The sequence below is a fragment of the Plectropomus leopardus genome, chromosome 5 (genome assembly GCF_008729295.1).
Source record: "Plectropomus leopardus isolate mb chromosome 5, YSFRI_Pleo_2.0, whole genome shotgun sequence".
NCBI lineage: Eukaryota > Metazoa > Chordata > Actinopteri > Perciformes > Serranidae > Plectropomus > Plectropomus leopardus.
The window spans coordinates 14,869,327-14,889,917 of NC_056467.1; the positions used below are offsets into that span (position 1 = coordinate 14,869,327).

General features: G+C 42.0%; 1 protein-coding gene across 2 annotated transcripts in view; it reads right to left on the reverse strand.

Annotated features, from left to right (window-relative positions):
- The window catches only part of LOC121942765 (rho guanine nucleotide exchange factor 17-like), a 76,934-nt gene extending 57,926 nt beyond the window's left edge, over nucleotides 1-19,008 (reverse strand). Inside the window, exons 1-2 of one of the 2 annotated variants that reach the window (XM_042486014.1) lie at nucleotides 18,824-19,008; nucleotides 13,384-18,701 (exon numbers count right to left, since the gene is read on the reverse strand). In XM_042486014.1, the coding sequence (XP_042341948.1) occupies nucleotides 13,384-18,585 (5,202 nt within the window). In that variant the 5' untranslated portion in view covers nucleotides 18,586-18,701; nucleotides 18,824-19,008. Of the gene's footprint in view, nucleotides 1-13,383 lie in introns of both variants that reach the window. The other variant, XM_042486013.1, reaches the window with a different exon arrangement.
- Nucleotides 19,009-20,591: the final 1,583 nt, after the last annotated feature.

Consider the following 20,591-nt stretch of genomic DNA (forward strand, 5'->3'; position numbering starts at 1 on the left):
AGTGGCAAAAAAGGCCAACTGTGCATCACATTATGTCTTGGCTAAAAAAGTTGTACATGAACACACAGCAAACACTTCAGCCAACAACCAACCAGGACTTTTGTTCTGCGCCAATGTGAGAGGAAATAGTTCTCAATACCAGCAGGTGTGGGTAGCCTGTGTTTGTCACTAAAAAAGGGAAACTGGAAGACCGAGAAGACAGATTACAGTTGCTAGTTAGCCAGTTAACACAATAACAACCCAACCAAATGTTGAAAGAACAAAGGATATTTACTGTTTGCAAGGGAACAATAATACAAACTATGACCCGTTTTTGCTAAAGAGCTAAATGGCTAAGAAAAAAGAATATTGTCTAATAAGACAAACTTTTTTTGTCTCATACCCTCATGACTTAAGTTGTTGGCATGTTTTAATCATTTCTGTTCCTCTTCTCAAGGACCAACAAGGGCTGACAAGGGCCAACGGAGGGGGAAACGCCGCAAAAACTTGGGCAACAGACATTGACAGACGGCCAGCCGTCAGCTTGGTGTGTCAGGGACCTTTGCGTCCAACCGTAATAAAGTTCCTACTCTTGTTTGAGTTTAATGGAGAGGTAAAACTCTGAACAAAATTGTAGAAAACAATAAAAACATAATTTGTCCAGTCTAATGTATGTTTATATTCTTTTTTCTTACTTCAGCATGAAAAGATCAGTGTCACTGTTGTATCTGTCTGTTAAAAAGAAGACTACAGTCACCAGCCAGTTAGTGTAGCTTTAAGTCTGGACGCAAGACAAAAAGGACAAAAAAGGCAACAAAATCCAACTGCCAGCACCTTTAAAACACTCTAATTAACATGTTAGAGGTTGTTTGATTAGTCTGCACAAAAACCGCAGTGTTGACATGTCAACTTAATCCTTAAATTCCTATAAAAAAGTACAATTCAGTGCAAAATATGTTCTTTTAATCAACCATGTTTCCAGTACTCTTAATGGTATTATGGTTGCAGCAGGTTTAAACTTTATAAAAACACAATGTTACTACATGCAAACAATACACAACTACAGTAGAGAAACATAAGAAAGTGATTGATATGTTTGGCATTGTGACTCAAGTGAAATTTAATGGCCTCTTATCACACATTTTCTCACAGTCACTGAAACCCACAGTTCAACAGACACACACACACACACACACACACTGATTAAACACTAAAACGAATTTCTGTTACACAGATATTTATTTTTTTCTGACGTTTCTCTAATCTTTGTTTTAAATTTCGAAACAGTTTTTAAATGAAATAATTCAAGAGGGAATCATCATAGTTTGTTTTGCATTAAGAGAGTCAAAAAAAAACTCTGTTCTTCTGGACTGGAATAGCTAGTTAAAAACTTGCCATGAGCCTCAAGCTCTGTTAGTGAGCCAAAGCATGGAAACAAGGAGCAAGGAAGGGAAAGTGACACAATGAGACAGAGAGACAGAGAGACAGAGGGACAGAGAGACAAAAGGAGAGAAGACACACAGAGAGAGAGTGGAGCACAAGGTCGCTTCATCTTTCCAAAAATATTATTTGGCATCACATTCAGTGCTCTAATGCCTCTGTCTACTTTTGTCTTTCTCCCATTCACACTCTAATACACACACACACACGTCCAAGTTTTCTCTGCCGAGGTAAGGTCAACATATTTGCAGGCTGACTCACAGTTTTGAGAAAACTCATCTTGGGACAAAATGTTTTACTAAAGTACAAAGGTTGGCAGTGGCCTCTTAATGCTCACCTGCCAGGGGCAGGGAAGGGAAGGGAAGGGCCATTCTTTTGGATTTTGGGGACTTTAAAAGATTACAAAAGACTAGTCTGAGTGTTAAATGCTTATTAGTATAATAACAAAAGAAATCTCAGGGCTCAATTAATTAATGCTCTCCTTTGATATGAGACAAGAATACAATATTTTTCCATCAAATTATCTTCATAAAGTCTGACAAACATGTACATTACAGTTGTCAAACACTGCTTATCTCTGTCTCATGCACAGAAGACCATTACAGGTAAGTATAATAAATCTCATGGACATCTACATGACAGTAAACAGTTTGTAAATCCAAACGTTTAATACCAAAGTGGTGCAATATGGAGCTTTATCGCAGTCATCTATAGTAAGTTCATTCCAAACTTAAAACACGAATAGCCATGAAAGGCAGTGTAAACAAAGAAATTAACTGCAAATATGCAGGAAAATATACTTGTGAAGAGTATATAGTAGTCAGTGTTGCTTACCAGTAAATTGCAGGGGGAGTAGTGTGAAAAGCTGTACAAATATCCTGACTAGTCTGGCCATAAAGTCTGTGCAGTGATCAAAGCATGTGTCATGTTACTTTTGATCTCAAAGCATCTATTTTATCTGCATGAACACACCAATTCAGATTTACCTGGTGGTGAACCTGTAAAGCACTACTCTAATTTTTTTTGTTCAGGCATGGTGGCTGCTGCTGATAATCCTGACTGTGCAGTTTTTACAGGCTACCAGAGTTTCACTACTGCTGGAAATATGCAATGCAACACTTTCTGTGGTGCGCCAGCCAAAAGAGGCTTAGATGAAAGGTTAACTTTAATAAGATGAGTACAGGTTTATAAAGATGGCCGAATCACTATTGTAATATACAGAGGTAAGACAGAGTCACAAGTAAACCTCAAGTCTTTGCACCCAAGTCAAGTCCCAAGGCAAAACACAAGTCCTAAACTTTGCATTTTGAGTCCTAAACAAGTCATAATATTCTTTCTTTACCAAATGTAATTTCATTTTAACAAGAGAGTAATATGTTAAATTCACTAAAGTCATTAATGCTGTGCTAAAAGAAGTATGACTGAACTTTTTAATTTAAAAAAGTGGTAATTGACCACAACAGAATATATCTTGAATTTTTCTTTCTTGTCTATTTTTTTAGTCTCTTCTCAAATTGGAAAAAATATGAGAGAAAAACTTTCTCTTCCCAAACTAGCTTTAGAAAAGGTATCAAGTAATGTCAACTCAAAAGGCTCAAGTCCAAGTAAAGAGTTATTGGTGTTAATGTTGATGTCAAGACTAAAGTCTTCAAATTTGTGACTCAAGTCTGACTCCAATCCAAAATATGTGACCCAAGTTCACACCTCTACGCTCATCTCGTTTGAAATCTATACTGTGAGGTTGAACCCCGACAAGTCCCGATATAAATATTCTACTTTCTACAAATGAATTGAACAATTTTTTTGTAGCCTGTCTCATTTTCTCCTCTGCTCATCCTGACGATAGTTTGAAAAACTGGAAACTCATGAGTCTAAAAATTCTTCACGACAATCTGAACTACGTGAACTGAAAGTGCACTACAGCGATGTCATCCATGTGCTGTGGATGATGTAATGACACCACGAGGGTGCGTGATGATGAAGTCCATGTGACAGGGAGGATGTCATTGTCAAACTAAGCGTAGAGCAACACATTAGAAGTATATTTATATCACTTTTTGGTTAATGGCAACGTTTTAATAGAAAATAAGACAACCATCATTTGATCAGATCTATGTTTTTGGTCACAAAGTGCTTCATTATCTACCTGAATCCACCAAAGTTTCACGCAATCTTTCATGAAGTGAATCAAGCAAAGATAAATGTGACTCAAGCAAACAAATGTGACTTAAAATTCATGCCATACAAACACAAAAGGAACAACACCACCTGCCTGTGAGGCTGCTTTGGCCTTCGCTGCTCCCGTCTCACCTCTCCAACCATTCTCCTCCTCTCCCTGTGCCTTAATCCGAGATCCCAGCAGCCACTCAGGAACAACACTCCGACACTTCCAGCTTCTCCCATCCCCATTTTGACGAGACTTTCTCAACTGGCAGCTAGAGCATGATCCAAAGCGGCGGACTGATGCCATAAGACGGACGACAGAGAGGGTGAGAGGAAGACGAAGATCCGAAACAGAGGAAAAGCCTAGTGTTTCTACTGTCATGTTTCTTTGGAGGACAAAAGACAAGTGAGAGAAAAGGACTAAACGGCCCAGTCAACCCACAGTCAGACCAAGGCCTAAACCCTGTATCACTAAGTGTGTGTGCGTGTGTGTGTGTGTATGGATCCGACCACGCTGTAAACTATGCTATGCTACATGCTGTACAGATGACACAGTTGTACCATTGTGTGAGCAACTGGGAGCGACGCAGGCAACATATTCATGCCAATAAGTCACGCAGAGATATGCGCATACATAAACCAATACTAGCATATGCATGCAATAAAACCTAAGACTGTACAATCTCTGCTTTTTGAGTGTGTCTATGACAGTGTAGTGGCATCCGACTAGTACTGTTTGATAAATTATTCATATTGGGATCTATAAAACCCAACAGCTTTATAAATCTAATACAGTGTTTGCTCTTTTTATTACAAGCTATTCAAAATAGGATATGCAGATTGCAATGAATGCCCTGACTGATGGAGAATATACACAGCAGAGCACATCACACATTAAGCAGATAACTGATTAACAAAAGAGGGCTCTAAAAATGAGTTGCTGTTGGCCAATTTAGTTCAAATACCGGACTGAGTGAGAGATACAAATGTGTTAGGACCCTGACACACCAAGCTGACAGTTGGCCGTCAGTCTATGTTGGGCTGTTGGTAAGCGTCCCTGCCCTAGATTTGTGGTGTGTCCTGCACAGTTGGCACTAGTCAGACTTTGTCGGCTATTTTTGGCCAATTCATCATGTTGAATGAATGTTGGAGAGAGTGGAGTCTGCTGGTGAGAGAAATCATTTTGATTGGCATTTTAACTAAGTACATGAGAAGAAAAAAGAAGTGGTGAATGCTAAATACGATCACAGCTCTGCAGATATAAAAAAAAAAAGCATACACTCGCACTACCACCACTGCTGCTCATTAAGCTAGATTGTTTCAGCAGCACCATTAAACATGAACATTTATTGACTGCAAGATGGAAAAAGTAACAGTGCACCAGCCGCCTCTGCTTGGCAGTAAATTAAAACACGACCTCTATGACACTGAATGCTCCGTTTCAACCTTTACAAACATGATATTATATTAATCACACTATAATATTGCTCATTACTACTGCAATATGTCTAGGATTTAGCGCTGTGGTAAGCTACTTTTGATTGCCAGAGTGTGACATAATGACAAATACCGGTTCGACTGGTCAGGATTGGCAAAACCGGAAATCACCCACCCCTCTACATTTCTAACTTATCTCATTACCTTATACAATCATAGAATGGGCCTACTATCTGGTGCCGACCAGATTGTTAACGTTAGAGTGCAGCTGTACCAGTTGTTATTCTTGTTTCTTCTTCTTTAGTGTATGTGGGGGGATTTTTTTAATTAGCATGTAAAGTATTTTGTTTCCATTTGCTTTCCCTTTTTAAAGAATTCAATTAGCACCAGCAGTAACTTAAACCTTAAGTGATTCCATTTAAAACAGGCAGCCAACACAGCAGCCGTGCATTAGGTGAATCATCAACAATCTGAAACACATCTTTGAGGCCACGTGGACTGCAGATGTATGACTCAGGACAGAAATGATTAACATAACCGAGAGAAAGCCTGCTAAAGATATACCATACAATACATCTGTGGCACACACACAAACCATCTTTGGCAGATGACCCCATTTTCAAAAGTAGCATAATAACTACCGGAAACCATTATTCATCGTCCATTATTTAAGTCACACACAAACACACACACTTTAGTATGTAGAAATCCGCCTGTGCACACAAAAAAGCTGAAATAGCAGCTCTGCTAGAAAGTGCTGTTTCAGAGGAGGCTTTCCTTACATAAGCAGACTGCTCTGTAATTACACTGGGTGGATCCACACAGACTGAGAGAGTTAGAAAGAGACGGTCAGGAGGGGGGTGACTGGGACAAGAAATGAGGATAACAAAGAGATAAAAAAGACAGAAGAAGAACCAGGGCCACTCTTCACAGGTTTACACTGTTGTGTCTTTCCACTGGCAAGCTCCAAATAAATAAACAAAATGTGAAGGGGCAATCCTTAAAGGGGGAGAGTTGAAGATTTTCAAAGCATACTGCCATCACCCGCCAAGGGCAGGGACATCCAAAACAATTTTCCCACAGAGTTTTTTTCCCACTGTGAGAAACCAGATGGAGCTGTGAGTTGTTCGCACTGACGCTACATGTCACTTGAGATTATCCTCACACTTGCTAGACTGAGGATTTTAACCTGAATTACCATTATCAGTGTTGCTACTATCTTATTGTGATATGCATTTCATTTCTTTAAATAAAAATAAAGTGCAGACATGTTTAATCCACTTTAAAAGGAACAAAGAGGGAAAACGCTTATTTGTTGCCTAGTAAGATGAGATGGTCGACACCTCTCTTTTTTTGTATGCTGTGGATCTAAAGCCTGCAGCTGGTTATCCTATCGCTCAAAACAAAGACTGGCAACAGGGGACAAACAGTTAACCTGGCTCTTTACAGAGGTAACAAAATCTGTGTACCATCACCTCCAAAGCTGAAGAATAATCAAGTTATCTCTCATTCGTCTGATTTGTTTAGAACACAAAGTATTCAAACCACATTTTGATGTTTAACAGGAGTTGCCAGTTCTTGCGCGGGAGCAACCAACCTAAAAATGTTAATTGTCATGTGTAATATTTTGATTTTTGTATGGATTAAAAAAAAACAAGATAGGCCCTATAACATATTAATTAGTGAGCTTTAGAGGTGCTGGTAGGTGGACTTTGCTACCTTTGTACAGAGCCAAGCTGCCCCCTTCACTATTTCCTGTCTTTCTAGGCTAACAAGCTGCTGGCTCTTGTTCATAGGCCTATTTATTGTACGGAGTGGTATAAGAGTCATGTACTTACACAAAAGATAAAGGTGATGAAAGTTAGATAGGTAGATGGGCCCATGGATGGTTAAAGAGAACTGAATACAGCATTGGGGGCAGGCCCTCTTCATTCCTATGGAAGTTGCTCTGAGGTGTGTTATAACAGTTATAAATTACCCAAAACTTCCGTATCATGGAGCCCGCACAGCAAGCTTACTTAAAACTTTCAGCAGAGCAGCAAACTTCTGGCAGTTCTTCATGTGGTTTTCTAGATTCCCAAAATGTTATGGCTACAAATGATCAGATAGCGAAAGTGAAACAGTTTAGACACACAAAAAAAAGAAATAAGATTACAGAGATATCTTTTAAAGAGTTAGTCTATGGGAAAACTCTTTTTGGGCCCAATGGCATCAAGCAACAGACCTGGATGTTGTATTTCCACAACTATGGCCACTATGAAAAATTGGCTTTAAAGCCCACCGCTGTTACTGAGAGCTTGGATTGGATAGTGGAGAGAAAAGAATGTGTTACAGGAAACAATATAATGGACTCTTCCTCAGCAAGGAGCTTTCACTGGCTGCACAAACGCCAGCCACAAACAAACTTTTATGCACACAATTGGCTACAGTTATCCTTCAAAATTACTTCAGCATCGCTAGAAGTGCCCCCCCACCCCCACCCCGTCAAACCAAATAGGTCTATTATTAAATCATCCCCAAACACACACACTCACTCTTACTCAGGGGAACACAAAACATTTTTGTTGTGCCTTTCCCAAAAGCAATATTGTGTGTTTGAGACAGAGGGATGGCAAAACATTTTGCATGTGTGTGTGTTTGTATATGAGTAGAGGACAAGATGGCTGGAAGTCGGAGACGTTGTCTCTTCAAGGACCTCAACCACATAGAAACAGAAACCATAGCAAACATCATACTGTTATATTCAATCTGCCTCTGACCTCCAATAGATGCCATCACATTTTCTAAACAGAATCAAACCAGTGCTCCCAGTACAACAATCCATCCTTTTAGGGCCAAGCTTCTAGGTCCAGTTTTCTCCCTCCTTTGGCACAAGTAGACAAAACGTCCCCCATCAGAAGGCCGATGTGTCACAGACACCACAGATATCACAACTGTGGCTTTTTGATCTCCTGATTCATCCCACCTCTCCCTGTCATCTGCTGAGTCATGGAGACCTTTAACCAGAACAAACCACATCCTCATCCTTTCATCTCTCTGTCACCTTTACCTCGCTCAGCATCATGTACTTTTTGGATGCCAATAAAATTGGGTTGACCTTTGCACGTTAAAAAAGAACCCCTGACACCTACAGGATATCCCCTATGTGTGTGTGCAATGTGTCCTTTGCTTTGCTTTTAACTTTGTGTTTAAAGGATAAGCTCTTCCGCTGCATTGATCTCAAAATAAAAATGTTTGATGATGCTTTTTACAGTGCAGAGGTCCATTAGCTGCCCTGAATAAAAAACAATTTAAGAGGGATGTTATTAACATTTATGGTAATAGCTCACTCTAAAATCCATCATCTCTGCTTAGGTGATCCCTTTTTTCCCCTTCTGGTGTGTTCCCAATAACGTGTCAGATAAACCATTGGATAAAATGATTCTGATGTCATTGTGTTTGTTTAACGGAGAACACCCAAATTCTAAAAAGCCTCTGTTAGCGTCTCAGTAATTACTCAAACTTATGAGCCGCCTCACTGCTTCAGTATCTTTACCTTTACTCTTCTTCTGCGGCACATCTACATCTGGGGAGGAGCAGGGAGTGAACAAAAGAAAAGAAAGACTGGGCAGAGGCAAAGTATTTGATTCCATGTGGGTGGCCTGATAAAACAAAGTAAGTCATAAATCTGAAGCTATAAACACTGTGCTTTTAGACTTAATCCATGCAGAACAGAGCGCAAACCCATCTGTCTGTCTTCCTTTCTTTCTCTGGCTCTCTTCCTAACATTAGCACTCCAGCTAGTGTCCTCTTTAAACCTGCACTGGCCTCATCAATAGGATGAAAGGTGATACATGACCTTTAAGGAATTGTTTTTATTTAAAAGACAGTATGATGAAACAGTATGTTATAAAGACAGCTGCCCTTTGTCAATCGTTATAAGGATATGCATAAAGTATGCAAAACAGATATTAATATTGTTGGGTATCTATTTAAGTGAAAATGTTACATTTGCACCTTTCACAAGTATCAACATAAATGTTTAAAGTGACGCAATAAATAAGCTGACTTTGTCATTGGGTGGTGAGGAGGATGGTTGATGGTGTCTCACCGAGGCAAGACGCCCATCAAGCTGCAGACCTCTATTAGAGACCAACTAATTAAAAAAACACAAAACAAATTTTTTAGCTAGTCATTGCTTTCCATTCTAGTGTTTCCATCGTTTTTTTTAGGCTCAAACGCAGATGTTTTGTATCAACCCCTCGGTGGGGATAGCGGCACAAAAACAAATGCTGGGATTGTGCCCCTAAACCAGGGATATTTAGCCAAAACATGATCTTTTTCCTAACCATAACCTAGTGGCTTTTGAAAAGGTGTCTGTTTTCAATTTAACGGAAAAATGTAACAGGAACACGTTTTAAAATATTGGCTAATTTTGTTAATACAAAGAGTTGAACATGTTAAAACGCCAGAAAAGACTTCTGTTTTAGCACCAGTACAGAAACTAATATAATACTTTTTTAAAATATGGTCACTTGACACACAATAATCCTTGGGAGTCTTCAGCTCTTTTAGGAAGTATGTGTTATACAACAATAAGAAAAGGAAGGATGAGTCACATTCCTGCTGCCTGCTAAAGCTGAAAACTACACAAACAGTACCAGAAAACACACACGCGCATATGTGGACAAGGCAGAGCATGAGGAGATGAATTAAACCAGTTCTCCTTTATTGCACTGGTTTTATATTCCAGTTGGGGTGAAAATACTGCATTATCAATGAATGACTCTCCATGTAATAATAGTTTGACACAATTCTCATATAATTCTCAACTCTCAGTTTTCAGGTCTAAATGAATGTTAACAAGCACTGTGCTTGTGTGAGGATCCAAACATTTGGGAACAAAACACACACTTTAAAAGGTAAACATGAGTCAGAATTTAGGCCATACACTTTTCAATACAATACTAGGTTTTTGAATAAAGCTTCAAATGTCTGTCAACATATTTCATGATTTCATCACCCAAAAAAAACAACAATAACAAAAAGTCCTCAGTTTGAATACAGTAATGCATCAGATTAAATGAGTTACTATTTTCGATTAAATCAACTTTATGAACCTTGTTACAGGTGGGTGCCTCCCTTTGTGTGCTGCAAGCAGGGGAAAACAGTTTTTTTTAACCACAGTGAACCTGTTGTTTTTCACAGGATAAGCACTAACAAACATGGACTGAAGCATATTATTTCCAAAAAAAAAAAGAAAAAACATGTTGTGAATCTTGGAAATTATTACATCTACATTTGTCAACCCATTTTCACTTTACAATGCTCTGAAGTTGCTGGAAATGTTTGGATCATACAAGTTTAAAAAAAAGTCAAAAAGCATTCTAATATTAGTGTTGCCTAATCTTTATCTGTAACTGTGCATATGCATATATGCATTTTGCATTCAAATTTTGATTTAGAATTTGAATGTCGACATTATGAAAGACGTTTCGAAGCTTTGAATGTTTCAATATAGCCCTATTGACTTTTTAGGTTAATCACAAAATATCAAGATTGCTATTGAGATATTAATTAAAAAATTTTTTGCATATGACCCACCTGTTTCAACAAAAAAAACCAGCCTTTATCTATTCGCCCATTACTGCTCATTCCCTCACTCCCCCTCCCTCCACCACCGTCTCATTCTTCAGCTCTCTCTCAGTTCTATTTTGATCCTGTTACCTTTTTTTTTTAGCTGGCAAGTGCTCCAACTCTCGTCTTTTTTTGTCTCTCTTTCTCTCTCTCCCTACCTGACATTAGGCTCAGCAGCCTGTCTCACACCGAGACAAACGTTATGACCTCACTTCACTGCAATGTTCCACAGACACAAAGAGAGACAGCAAAGAGAAGAATAAGATAACATAGAGGAGGAATGCTGGAGAATTCAAATTGAAAAAAGACAGAGAAGATGGGGTGAAAGTATAGCTGAAAGTGCCACATACTGATATCGTATTTCAGACTCGGATTACAGACTTTGACTGACACAACAACTGGACAGATAACAAAGGAGAAAAGGTGAAAAGCACACAAAGGAACAGTGAAGAAAAGTAAATCTGACACATCAGATAAAAGATTAAATTAATGAGAGATTTTGATGCCAGACAACGGGCACTGTGCTGTGGGTGAAACGAGCCACACTCTCCAGAAAAGGAAAAAAAAAAAAACTTGTTCACCCCCTCTCACCCCTTCCTTTTTTCTTTCTCAGAACGTGTCTGTGCTCCATTTTAGCTTGGCACAGTTGTTATTACATTTAGTCCAAATCACACACACATACACCATCACTGTGCAGCAGAGCTGCGAGGCAGTGCTCTAAACACAGCGTGTTGGCAACACTTTGGGCTCCAAGTGTCTGAACAGGCCATTGATATATTCCAGAGAAACAATATGCACATGCACACACACAGACACACACACACACAAAAAGAGGACGAAAGAGGAAACCAGTTTATAATACACACATACAACACAATGGAGTGCACATATACACACACGCCAGCCGGTAATTCTGGACATCATCAAACACTTCAGTAACCACAACAACTTCCCATTTCCCTAAACCCATTTCCTGCCCGGTGAGGTCACTCACCAGCTACTGCTGTCACTACGGCAACAAGGAAGGACAACGGGCCAAGAGTACAACAATCAAAAACTAAAGTAGCCCAGGGAAATACATGGAAGTAATATCAATCGGCAGCAAAACAACTTTGAGAGAGAAAGTTAAAGTCAAGAAGTGACAAGTGGCACAAAATATTTTTTTTAGCAAATAAAAACAACATGGTCTACATTACCAAAACATACACAGTAACAAATCAGAAGTAGGAAACATTTGGCCTCCCTACCAGAGCAGAGGGTTGCAAAAAAGTAACTGATTTTAAAAAAGCAGTCAGGCATAATGAAATCAAAGCTCTGGATGGTGTGCTTACAACTTTCTGTCTTGAGCTCAGATAGGACGGTAATCCCAATGTTGTTTTATATTCTCAACACCTATAGTGCTCCCACAACTGTATAACTTTGACTTCAGTTAAACACCTCTATGAGAGATAAAGTGTGTGTGTATGTGCACTCAGAGTTGTGTTATGAGTAAGGGTAGCTGTGTTTGGCAATAAATGACACATAAAGGAATATTGAATATGCACAGAAACACACACAGACAGACATCTAATTTCCACTGTGCTTCCAAACCTTCTGTTCACAAACCTTACAAAATAAAAGTGTCTGAATTTATCTGTATTTAGAGTTTTAGGTTTATCATACAATGTTTATAGGGTCTTCCACACATTCATGTATTTGTGGCAACGTACCATGACATCTTCCGCCACAAACAGATTTTCTATTTTTGGAGCAGGACCATTCATTAGGAGCGCCGTTGATATGTATATTCTGTTCTGTACCTCAGAATGTAGAGAGGAGACTTAGAGTGATACTTAGGAAGACACGGGTATTTAAAAGAAAGAAAAAAAACCTCAGTATGCTGTCATCAGCTGCTACCACATGCAAACCTAAATTTGTGGGAAACACTGCTCATATTTTGATATTCTATAGGTTTATCATAATGCCTCCAAAAATATGGATTGTTAATCTGTTGTTCTGTTCTGTATAATAACAATAATAATAATCACAGAAAGAGTACTACATAAAAAAACAGACAATAGTCTATAATCATCATGATATTACTTTTTGGTTGCAGCCCAATCAGTTAACCTTTTGCATTGCTATGATATAACAAAGGCAGAAGTCTCCCGCTGTGTAGACACGTCTGAGTAAATGCAGCATCACAGACATATCCACACTGTGTCTGGGTGACTGTTTATTATATCCCCTCCCTAGTGATTCTGGCTCAGAGACAATCAATATTGAATGAAACAAATAAATGAAAACAGGCATACACAGCAGGCCTCAGTCCACTCCTTAATACCTTTTGTCTGAGATTTGTTTAATCAAACTAATAACATTCTCTGATGTTTGTTTAACACTGTTCAGCCTTTAATGGCTTCTGTATTGTAGTACTGATCCCAAGTGCACTCTGAAATTTACCATATGGGCCCTGATTCACAGCACTTTGTAAAAACATAGGCACAACATTACTGGCTATTTTAAAACAACTGGTATTACCTCATAACCCATGTATCGTCCATTATTACACTAAAATCCATATTCACAGTATTAGAGACATCTTAAAAAGCATCAACCCTTTCTCATTCACTCAAATACCTTCAAAATTTAAAACCGCAAGCCATCCAAACGCAAAGAAAACATACTACAAGAAAGCACTGTACACATCAGCCTTACAGCTGCACAAACTCACACATGGCTTGAAAATAGTGAAAAGGGTAGACTCACCACTCTGGGCTTGGTCCTTTGTGGGGCTGTGGATGCAGTGTCCTCTGTGCTCTTCTTCTGTGGTCCAGCTTCTGTAATTCCACTGGTGCTTGTCTCATTGGGCCCCTCTGAAGCCGACACCAAACCCTCAGCTCCATCCCTGGCCGCTGGCAGAGGCCCTGAGCCCTCAGCAGCGCCCAGTTCCAGGATGTATTTCTGGGTCACATCCTCCAGAGATGGGGCCTCGTCTCCTGGAGGCTTACTTGTTGGAGGCTCTGCAGTGGGGCGGATGGCGAGGCAGTCAGCCTCCTTCAGTGGCTGGAGTTGTGGAGGTGGGGAGATGGGGATGAAGGTGGCAGGTTCACTGGCATGGCGGACATGCTTGGGTCTGTTTTTGGGTTTGGACTGCAGTGGGGGAAGGGGAGGGGTGAGGTCGGTTTGGTCACTGTGATCTTCCTCTGAACCCAGTTCTTGGGGCTCAAACGGCTCTTCGTGAGAAAAAAACTGAGCCAGCCTGTTTGGACGCTTTCTGGTGGGCCGACGAACCATTCTAGGAGACAGGACCTCAGCTAGCTTGAGGTTAAAGTTAAACTTCTGCACCTCTGTCTCATCTCCGCCTTGGTCTATTTCATAACCATCTTCATCATTAAAATTATCAGAGTGGGGGGTACATTCTGACTGGGAACGAGCTTTCTTGACTTTATTAATGTTTGGCTGTGTCTGCAGTGCATGTTTTGACTTCTCTTCGGGCTCCCACAGTTCCTCTCTCTGCTCGTTCAGGATTGGCTCACTGTTGGAAGGTGGGATCTGACCAGGTTGATCCAGCTCACTGATTGGCTGAGTGCTGCCAGTCTGACCTTTAAATTGAGGGTCATTCTGGGAGAGCAAAGGGGCATCACTACGGCGACTGGGGTCACTGAATGACTTCTTCTTGGGAGCTTTGCCATTGCCATGGTCATCTGTCATCAGTCTGTCCATTGCACCTGGCTCAGCTACGATGCTCCTGATCACCCCACTGTAGTCACGAACGCCATCATCACGGAGCCCACCATCACTATAAACTGACAAGTCACTGGCCATGCTGCCCTTGTACTCTGACAAGGCTGCAGCAGCAGAGGCCTCTGGAGCACCTCCTCCTTTGACAGATAGGGAACCTAGAAGATTGCTGTCCACAGATGAAAAATTGTTATTCCCTTCTTCTGCCACAGAACAGCGCCGCTGAGGCATGGGGTCACTAAGAGAGCGGTAGACAGTGGACTCCCCATTTCCAACAGCTGCTATTGTTGACTCCACATTACTACCATTACTGGAATCAGAGCCTGTGTTGTTATTACCAGAAGGAGAGAATTTGCGCCTTCGACGGACTGAACTTGGTGTCGCAGGGGCTTCAAGTCCTCCTCCTCCTCCCGCGCTGCCTGCTGACCTTTGTGACACAGCGCTGTTAGTGTTGATCTCCTCACTGTTGACATTGTTGATACCACCAGTGCTACTGAGCTCCATGATGAAACTGTCACTCTCAGCCACATGCGCAGGATGAGGCAAGGAAGGAGGTAAGCTGACTTCATTCAGACGATTTGTACAATTCAAGCTGTTCTCCGTCATTTCTTCTCTCTCCTGCTCCGCCTCATGGAGAGCCGATTGCTTCCATGCGGTGACTGGCTGCCCTAGCACATCCCTAGCAATAAATGACCCCAAATTAACCCCTGCTGACCCCAGGAACAACCTCTCAGAGGGGTCACTGGGGGCTGTCTCTGGCTCTGTTACAATCCCTTCATCTGTTAAACTAGACTCATGGCCTGAAAGTTCATCCACAGAGCGGTCGTACAACATGCTTTCCTCCGAGTCGCCCTTCAGTAAGGCTCGCTCTGTCTCTCTGCTCTGTCTCTTTGCCTTCTCCCTGTACTCTGTGCCCCTGCTGTTTAGCTTCTCCGACTGCATACTTTGTCCATCCCTCTCCCTCTCCCTGTTCTCTCTCTCCCTCTCATGTTTATCCCTGTCTTCTGTGTTCTTAAACTCAGACTCTTGATCTGTCCTTGCCTGATCCTTCACACACACTCCTGCTTTCTTCCTCTCCTCATTTGTTTTCTTGACCTGGAAACATTCATCCTCCAAATCATCATCAGTTCTCCTTACATCTACATCATCATCTTCTCTACTACTCATCTGGCAGATATCTTGAATGACCTGCCTTGCCTCCTGAACATACCTCTCCTGCAATGGAGTCGGCATCCTTTCCTCATCCTCATCATCAAATCCATAATCCCTTAATCTTTGCCCTCTCCCAAACCTAAAATCACCCCCATCACTTTCTACCTCCCTATCCGACACTGCCACCCTCCCTTCATCCCCCTCTCCATCGAAGTCAAGCTGCTGCTCAGAGGAGCTTCTCTTCGTGGCGCCACCTGTCAAGTAACACCTCACTGCTGGTGTGGGTTTGTCTGAATAGGTGAAGGATTTTGCCCGACGCAGGGTGGCAGTCAGGTCTTTCAGTGACGGGCGGCGGCCAGAAGGTAGCAGAGTACCGCCATGAGATCGTGAGCCCATCCTGTACACTGGTGACCCCTCCAAGACCCCGGATTTGTCTCCACTCGTTTTCCGCACCTTAAGCTCTGACAAGTCTGATTTCAGGAAGCTTAAGAGAGACATAGTTTCTGAGGTGATATCAGGGTTGGACATGGATATTTTGTTTTTATCAATATCATCAACCCCATCGCCACCTGTTGTCTTCCTTAATGATGCAGTCTCACCACCCCTAACCCCTGCAGATACTCCTCCTTCTCTGGCAAGCACATTGCATAAGGGGGTGACTTTGGGCAAAATCTTGGGGCGCACCCGCACAGGGGTACGGGAGAAGTTATCCCCATGGCCAAAGCTTGGGGAGCGATACATGGTAAAATTCCCATGGTAAGTTTTACTTAGCATGGATGATGATGCAGTTCTGCTAGTGCTGCCTCCTGCTATGCCTGTGTTTAAAAACACATTTGCTGCACGGCTGGCGCAACCAGCCTGGTCCTCCTCCTTTAGCGTCTCAGTGCTGGAGTATCGGCTGTTGCAACGCGAACCACCAGGACTGGAAACAAATGGGGGGATGTTGACCTTTGACACCCGCGATACACCAGGAAGTGTCGTGGATGTCACAGGTGAGGTGATGCGCTCCCATTGCTGCACCCTGGCTCTGTTACTGTTACTGCTGTGCCCTCTTGCTGAATGGCTCCGGGATACTGCTCCAACAAATTCTCCTCCTGTATTTTGCTGGTGGTGCCTCTGTAAGTGCTCCATTGTCAAGGCTGGGTCACTGTCGGTATCTTCTGATTCGCCATCATGATCATCATAATCATCACGGCCTGTTGCAAGAGCAGCTACACCAACCTTCTTCTTCTTTCTCAACGAGCGGCGGCGCACTGCCTCTCGACTGTGGGGGCCTAAAGAACCAGGGCTGTCCTCCTCACTGCCTGAAGACCTGCCAATGCCCTTAGCACCCCACCAGCCATTTTTACTTCGGGATAAATGGCTACCTCCTCGCTCAGTGGTGCCTCTTTCTCCTGCTTTGTAGAAGATGTCAGGAGCAGGACCAGAGGGGACACTCGAACCACCTTCTCTTCTTCTCCTGGAGTGCTCCTCCTCTTCGTCTCCAGAGCTAAACCTCCAGCGGGAGCTTAGAGGAGAGGCAAGTCTTTCTGGGGCTCTAAGCTCGATGGAGGGAGCTACAGTAGAGGAGGAGGAGGTAATGGCTTTATCTGGAGCTGGAGCAGAGGAGGAGGAGGTGGAGGTGGGGGCTGGCGCTCTAGAGGAGCTATGTGAGGAATGTAAACTATCCCTGGGCAGCCCGACCCCCTGTCTATCCCTTCTCTCCCTCACTGTCGGCTGCTGAAGAGAGGAGGAGCAGGAGGAGGTGTCCAAGCTGTTCGATTGACTCCAAGACGAAGTAGCTGGGGGTTGAAGGTCAGTGCTGGGGTCAGATGTCAACCCGGTCGTCCTGAGGTTCTTGTGGGCAGCCTCGGTCTCAGGGCTGGGACTATGAGATCTGTGTGGAGATGGGTTAATCCTTTGGTAGCGACTACCCCCAGTGCAACTTCGACTGCTACTGCTGCCACTTTGAAAAGTATTTCTGCCAGAAACTTTGTCATTAAAACTTTGTGCCTTTAAGTCTGCCTCCTTGTTGTTTGAGTACTGCTGATGGTCAGTTTTGGAATAATAGTCCATACCGTGACAAAAATTCTCTTTAGCAGTGCTTTGCGCTCCAACTATGTTTTTGCCATACAAAGACAGGCTACTGGCTTCATTAGCAGAGCTGCAAAGCAAGAGTTTGTCATTTCTATCCAAAAGAGGAGCACTCTCACTGGGGCTGAGATTGTGTAGATGTCCTCCACTAGCTACTTTTAAATACTCACAAGAGTCCGCCTTATGCTGCTGCGTAGTTTTGTCTAGCCTCTCATCAAAAATTTGTCTAATTTTGGTGACACTTGGCCACTTGTCGGAGTGCAGGGGAATAAAGTCACTGTGGTGTGTAGAGAGATAACTTCTGTGAGATTTACAGGGTGGGGGAACCCCTCTACTAACAACATCCTCTTCCTCATCTGTAGTCAGAGTCTTTCTGGGATCAGAGGGACATGCATTGATCTGTGAATAATCTCTCTTACCAGAGTTGCTCTCGGTTGTAGAAATCCGCTTTTTCTTTTCTGAGTCCGTGCCTGACAAAGAGTCAGTGTCAGAGTAAAACACTTTATTGTCTGTCAGTGACTCTGCATGAGCAATGTCACTATCCTGGAAATATCCACCTCCGTTGTCCTCGTGAAAAGATTTACGAGACGGAGACCCCTCTCTCCTGGAGCCCCTGGCCCGGGGAAGAGTGCTGCTCCCCCGCGTCAGTGCTGCTCCGTCTCCCGGTGAGGCTCTGTGCGTCCCGGAGGAACTAAATTTCTCAGTGAGCTGACGGATGGATGGAGAAATAGAGGAAAGAGGAGTGGAGGAGCCTTTCTTTGGGTCTGCGGTCGGGAGGCTGGTGGTGGCAGAGATTTTGGAAACTTTTCTTGACACACTGACATTACGCGTCGCCAAGTGCTGTTCTGCTTTGCTGGGCTCCGGGGGAAGGGCGACGCCAGCTGCCTCCAAATTCTCTGATTTGTGTTGTTGGTCTTCACTCCTGTTGGCGCTCCAGGACCCAAACTTTTTGAAAGAGACGCTGCGATACACAGCCGCGTTCTTCCTCTCTCTTTCTGCCATTGTTCATGTCTTTCTTTGTTTGATTTCACACACACATTTTAACTCCACAGATGTTACAGATCCGAGCACCTTTTGAAGTTGTGGTCCATTTCCCCTCACGAAGCCTAAAAAAATAACTAACAAAAATCACTCTTTTTAATTGTTGGCAAAGCTTCAAACTGCACTTTCACGAGGTTAATCAAGTGATAAACTGCTCAGAGCGTAAAAAGATTAGTGCGGCTCTGTTATCAAAACTTACATGTTGTCGATTCCCGAAACCGCATCCGTGCAAGGAGGAAAAGCGCTACAACTTTTTTTTGGCCAAAACTTTCCCAACCTGTTCACAAACACAACTTTTCCATTGTTAACCCCCTGCTCCTTTCTAAACTTTAGCCCATCGCCAGGTTAGCAGCCTGCACGGGCCTGATGCATCACCCACTGTTAATTCCCCAAACTGTTTGTGGTTTCCTTTTTTTGTCATGGTTTGGTTTTCCGTAACTTTTGTTGTTTTTTTGCATGTTAATGCCTGAGATAGGACAGAGGGGATGGGCGGGACTAGGGGTATAGGGGCTGTCATAGCCCCCTCGGGGATTGAGAGGAAAAGCTTTTTTGTGTTGTCTTTTTTGATAGCAGAGGCAGATAATGTGGACAAACGAGATATAATTATAGCCCTTTCCCTTGCGAAAAAGACAGTAGCACTGACAGAAGATTTAGACAGAAAAGAACATATTTTAGAGTCACATTTTGGAGCATTTCTGTAGATATCCCAGTGAATACACCAATATAAACACACAATTGATTTCCAAGATACAGTACGGTATTTCTGTTTTTAAAGGTAAAGGCTCACAGAGGAAACCAGAGACTACACTTTAATTTCACTGCAAATTCAGCCAGCAGCTCAACACCACACGGTGTTATGAAGGTGTTGGTTAAATCAGAGTGTCAGCATTCAAGGGGGTGCAGAAAAACAAAGAAAAAAAGTTTTCACTAATGCACAATAACTCCTCTGTGGTGCTTCCCATGTGGCTGTCTGGTTAACAGGTCCCTTTGTTCCTGAGAGGAATTCTGTGCTGCAGATAGGAGCAGCTGCTGACTGCAGCGCCCTCTACAGTCTGACCTGCAAAGTGTCAGGTCACTGGTGGTAGATGGTTCACTTACCTGTTGGAAAAATACAGATTACCTACCTCACTCTAATAACCATATTCCCAAATAAAACCTACCCCTGTACAAGACTATATATATAATACTACTGACCTGCAATAACTGAATTAAAAAAAGACGATTTGTCCAAAAATCTGTCTTAAATTTGGTTAAAAGTTTTCTTGGAAAGGTCTTAAAAAGCAAGCGTCTGATACACCCTTACAACTGGTATTTCAGCTCCAAATAAAGTGTACCTTTATTTACTTTAGGAGCTCTGATTTGAGTTTTGTGATATGAATCTTGACAAATAAATCAAAGAGGAAATTTGAACCAGACACTGTCATGTTGCCTGGTGAAATTCTGTTGACCTGTAAGTTGGAAAAGTTGACTTTTGTCAGGAAAGTTGCAGGTTGCATTACAGGAAAATATGAGAGGAGAAAAGAGCAAGGGACACAATCTACTGCATCAGTATTAACCTCTTAGATATAAAATATATACAAAGTAAATGATAGAAATTAGAATACATAAAGAGTCAAAGTTCATATTGTGAAGATAAGGACAATACATATGAGAACAGAATGAAGCAAAGACATTGATGATGCTGGGTGACGTTTAATAATGGCTGTTAGCTACATTATGACAACATTCAAAACACTTACAAGAGAAACTCAAGAGGCCTTCTTGATAAGAGAAGGAAAAAAAAACCTGAAATATATTAAAAACATAAATGTCACTTTTCATCAACATAATCATACAAAATGATATCTATGTAACAAAAATAAAATTCTATTCCTTGAACGTTTCTTTTTCTTTTTACAAAAATAAGAATTCTTCTAAATAATACTGATTGACACAAAGATGTTTGCACAATGCAGACATCGCTGAAT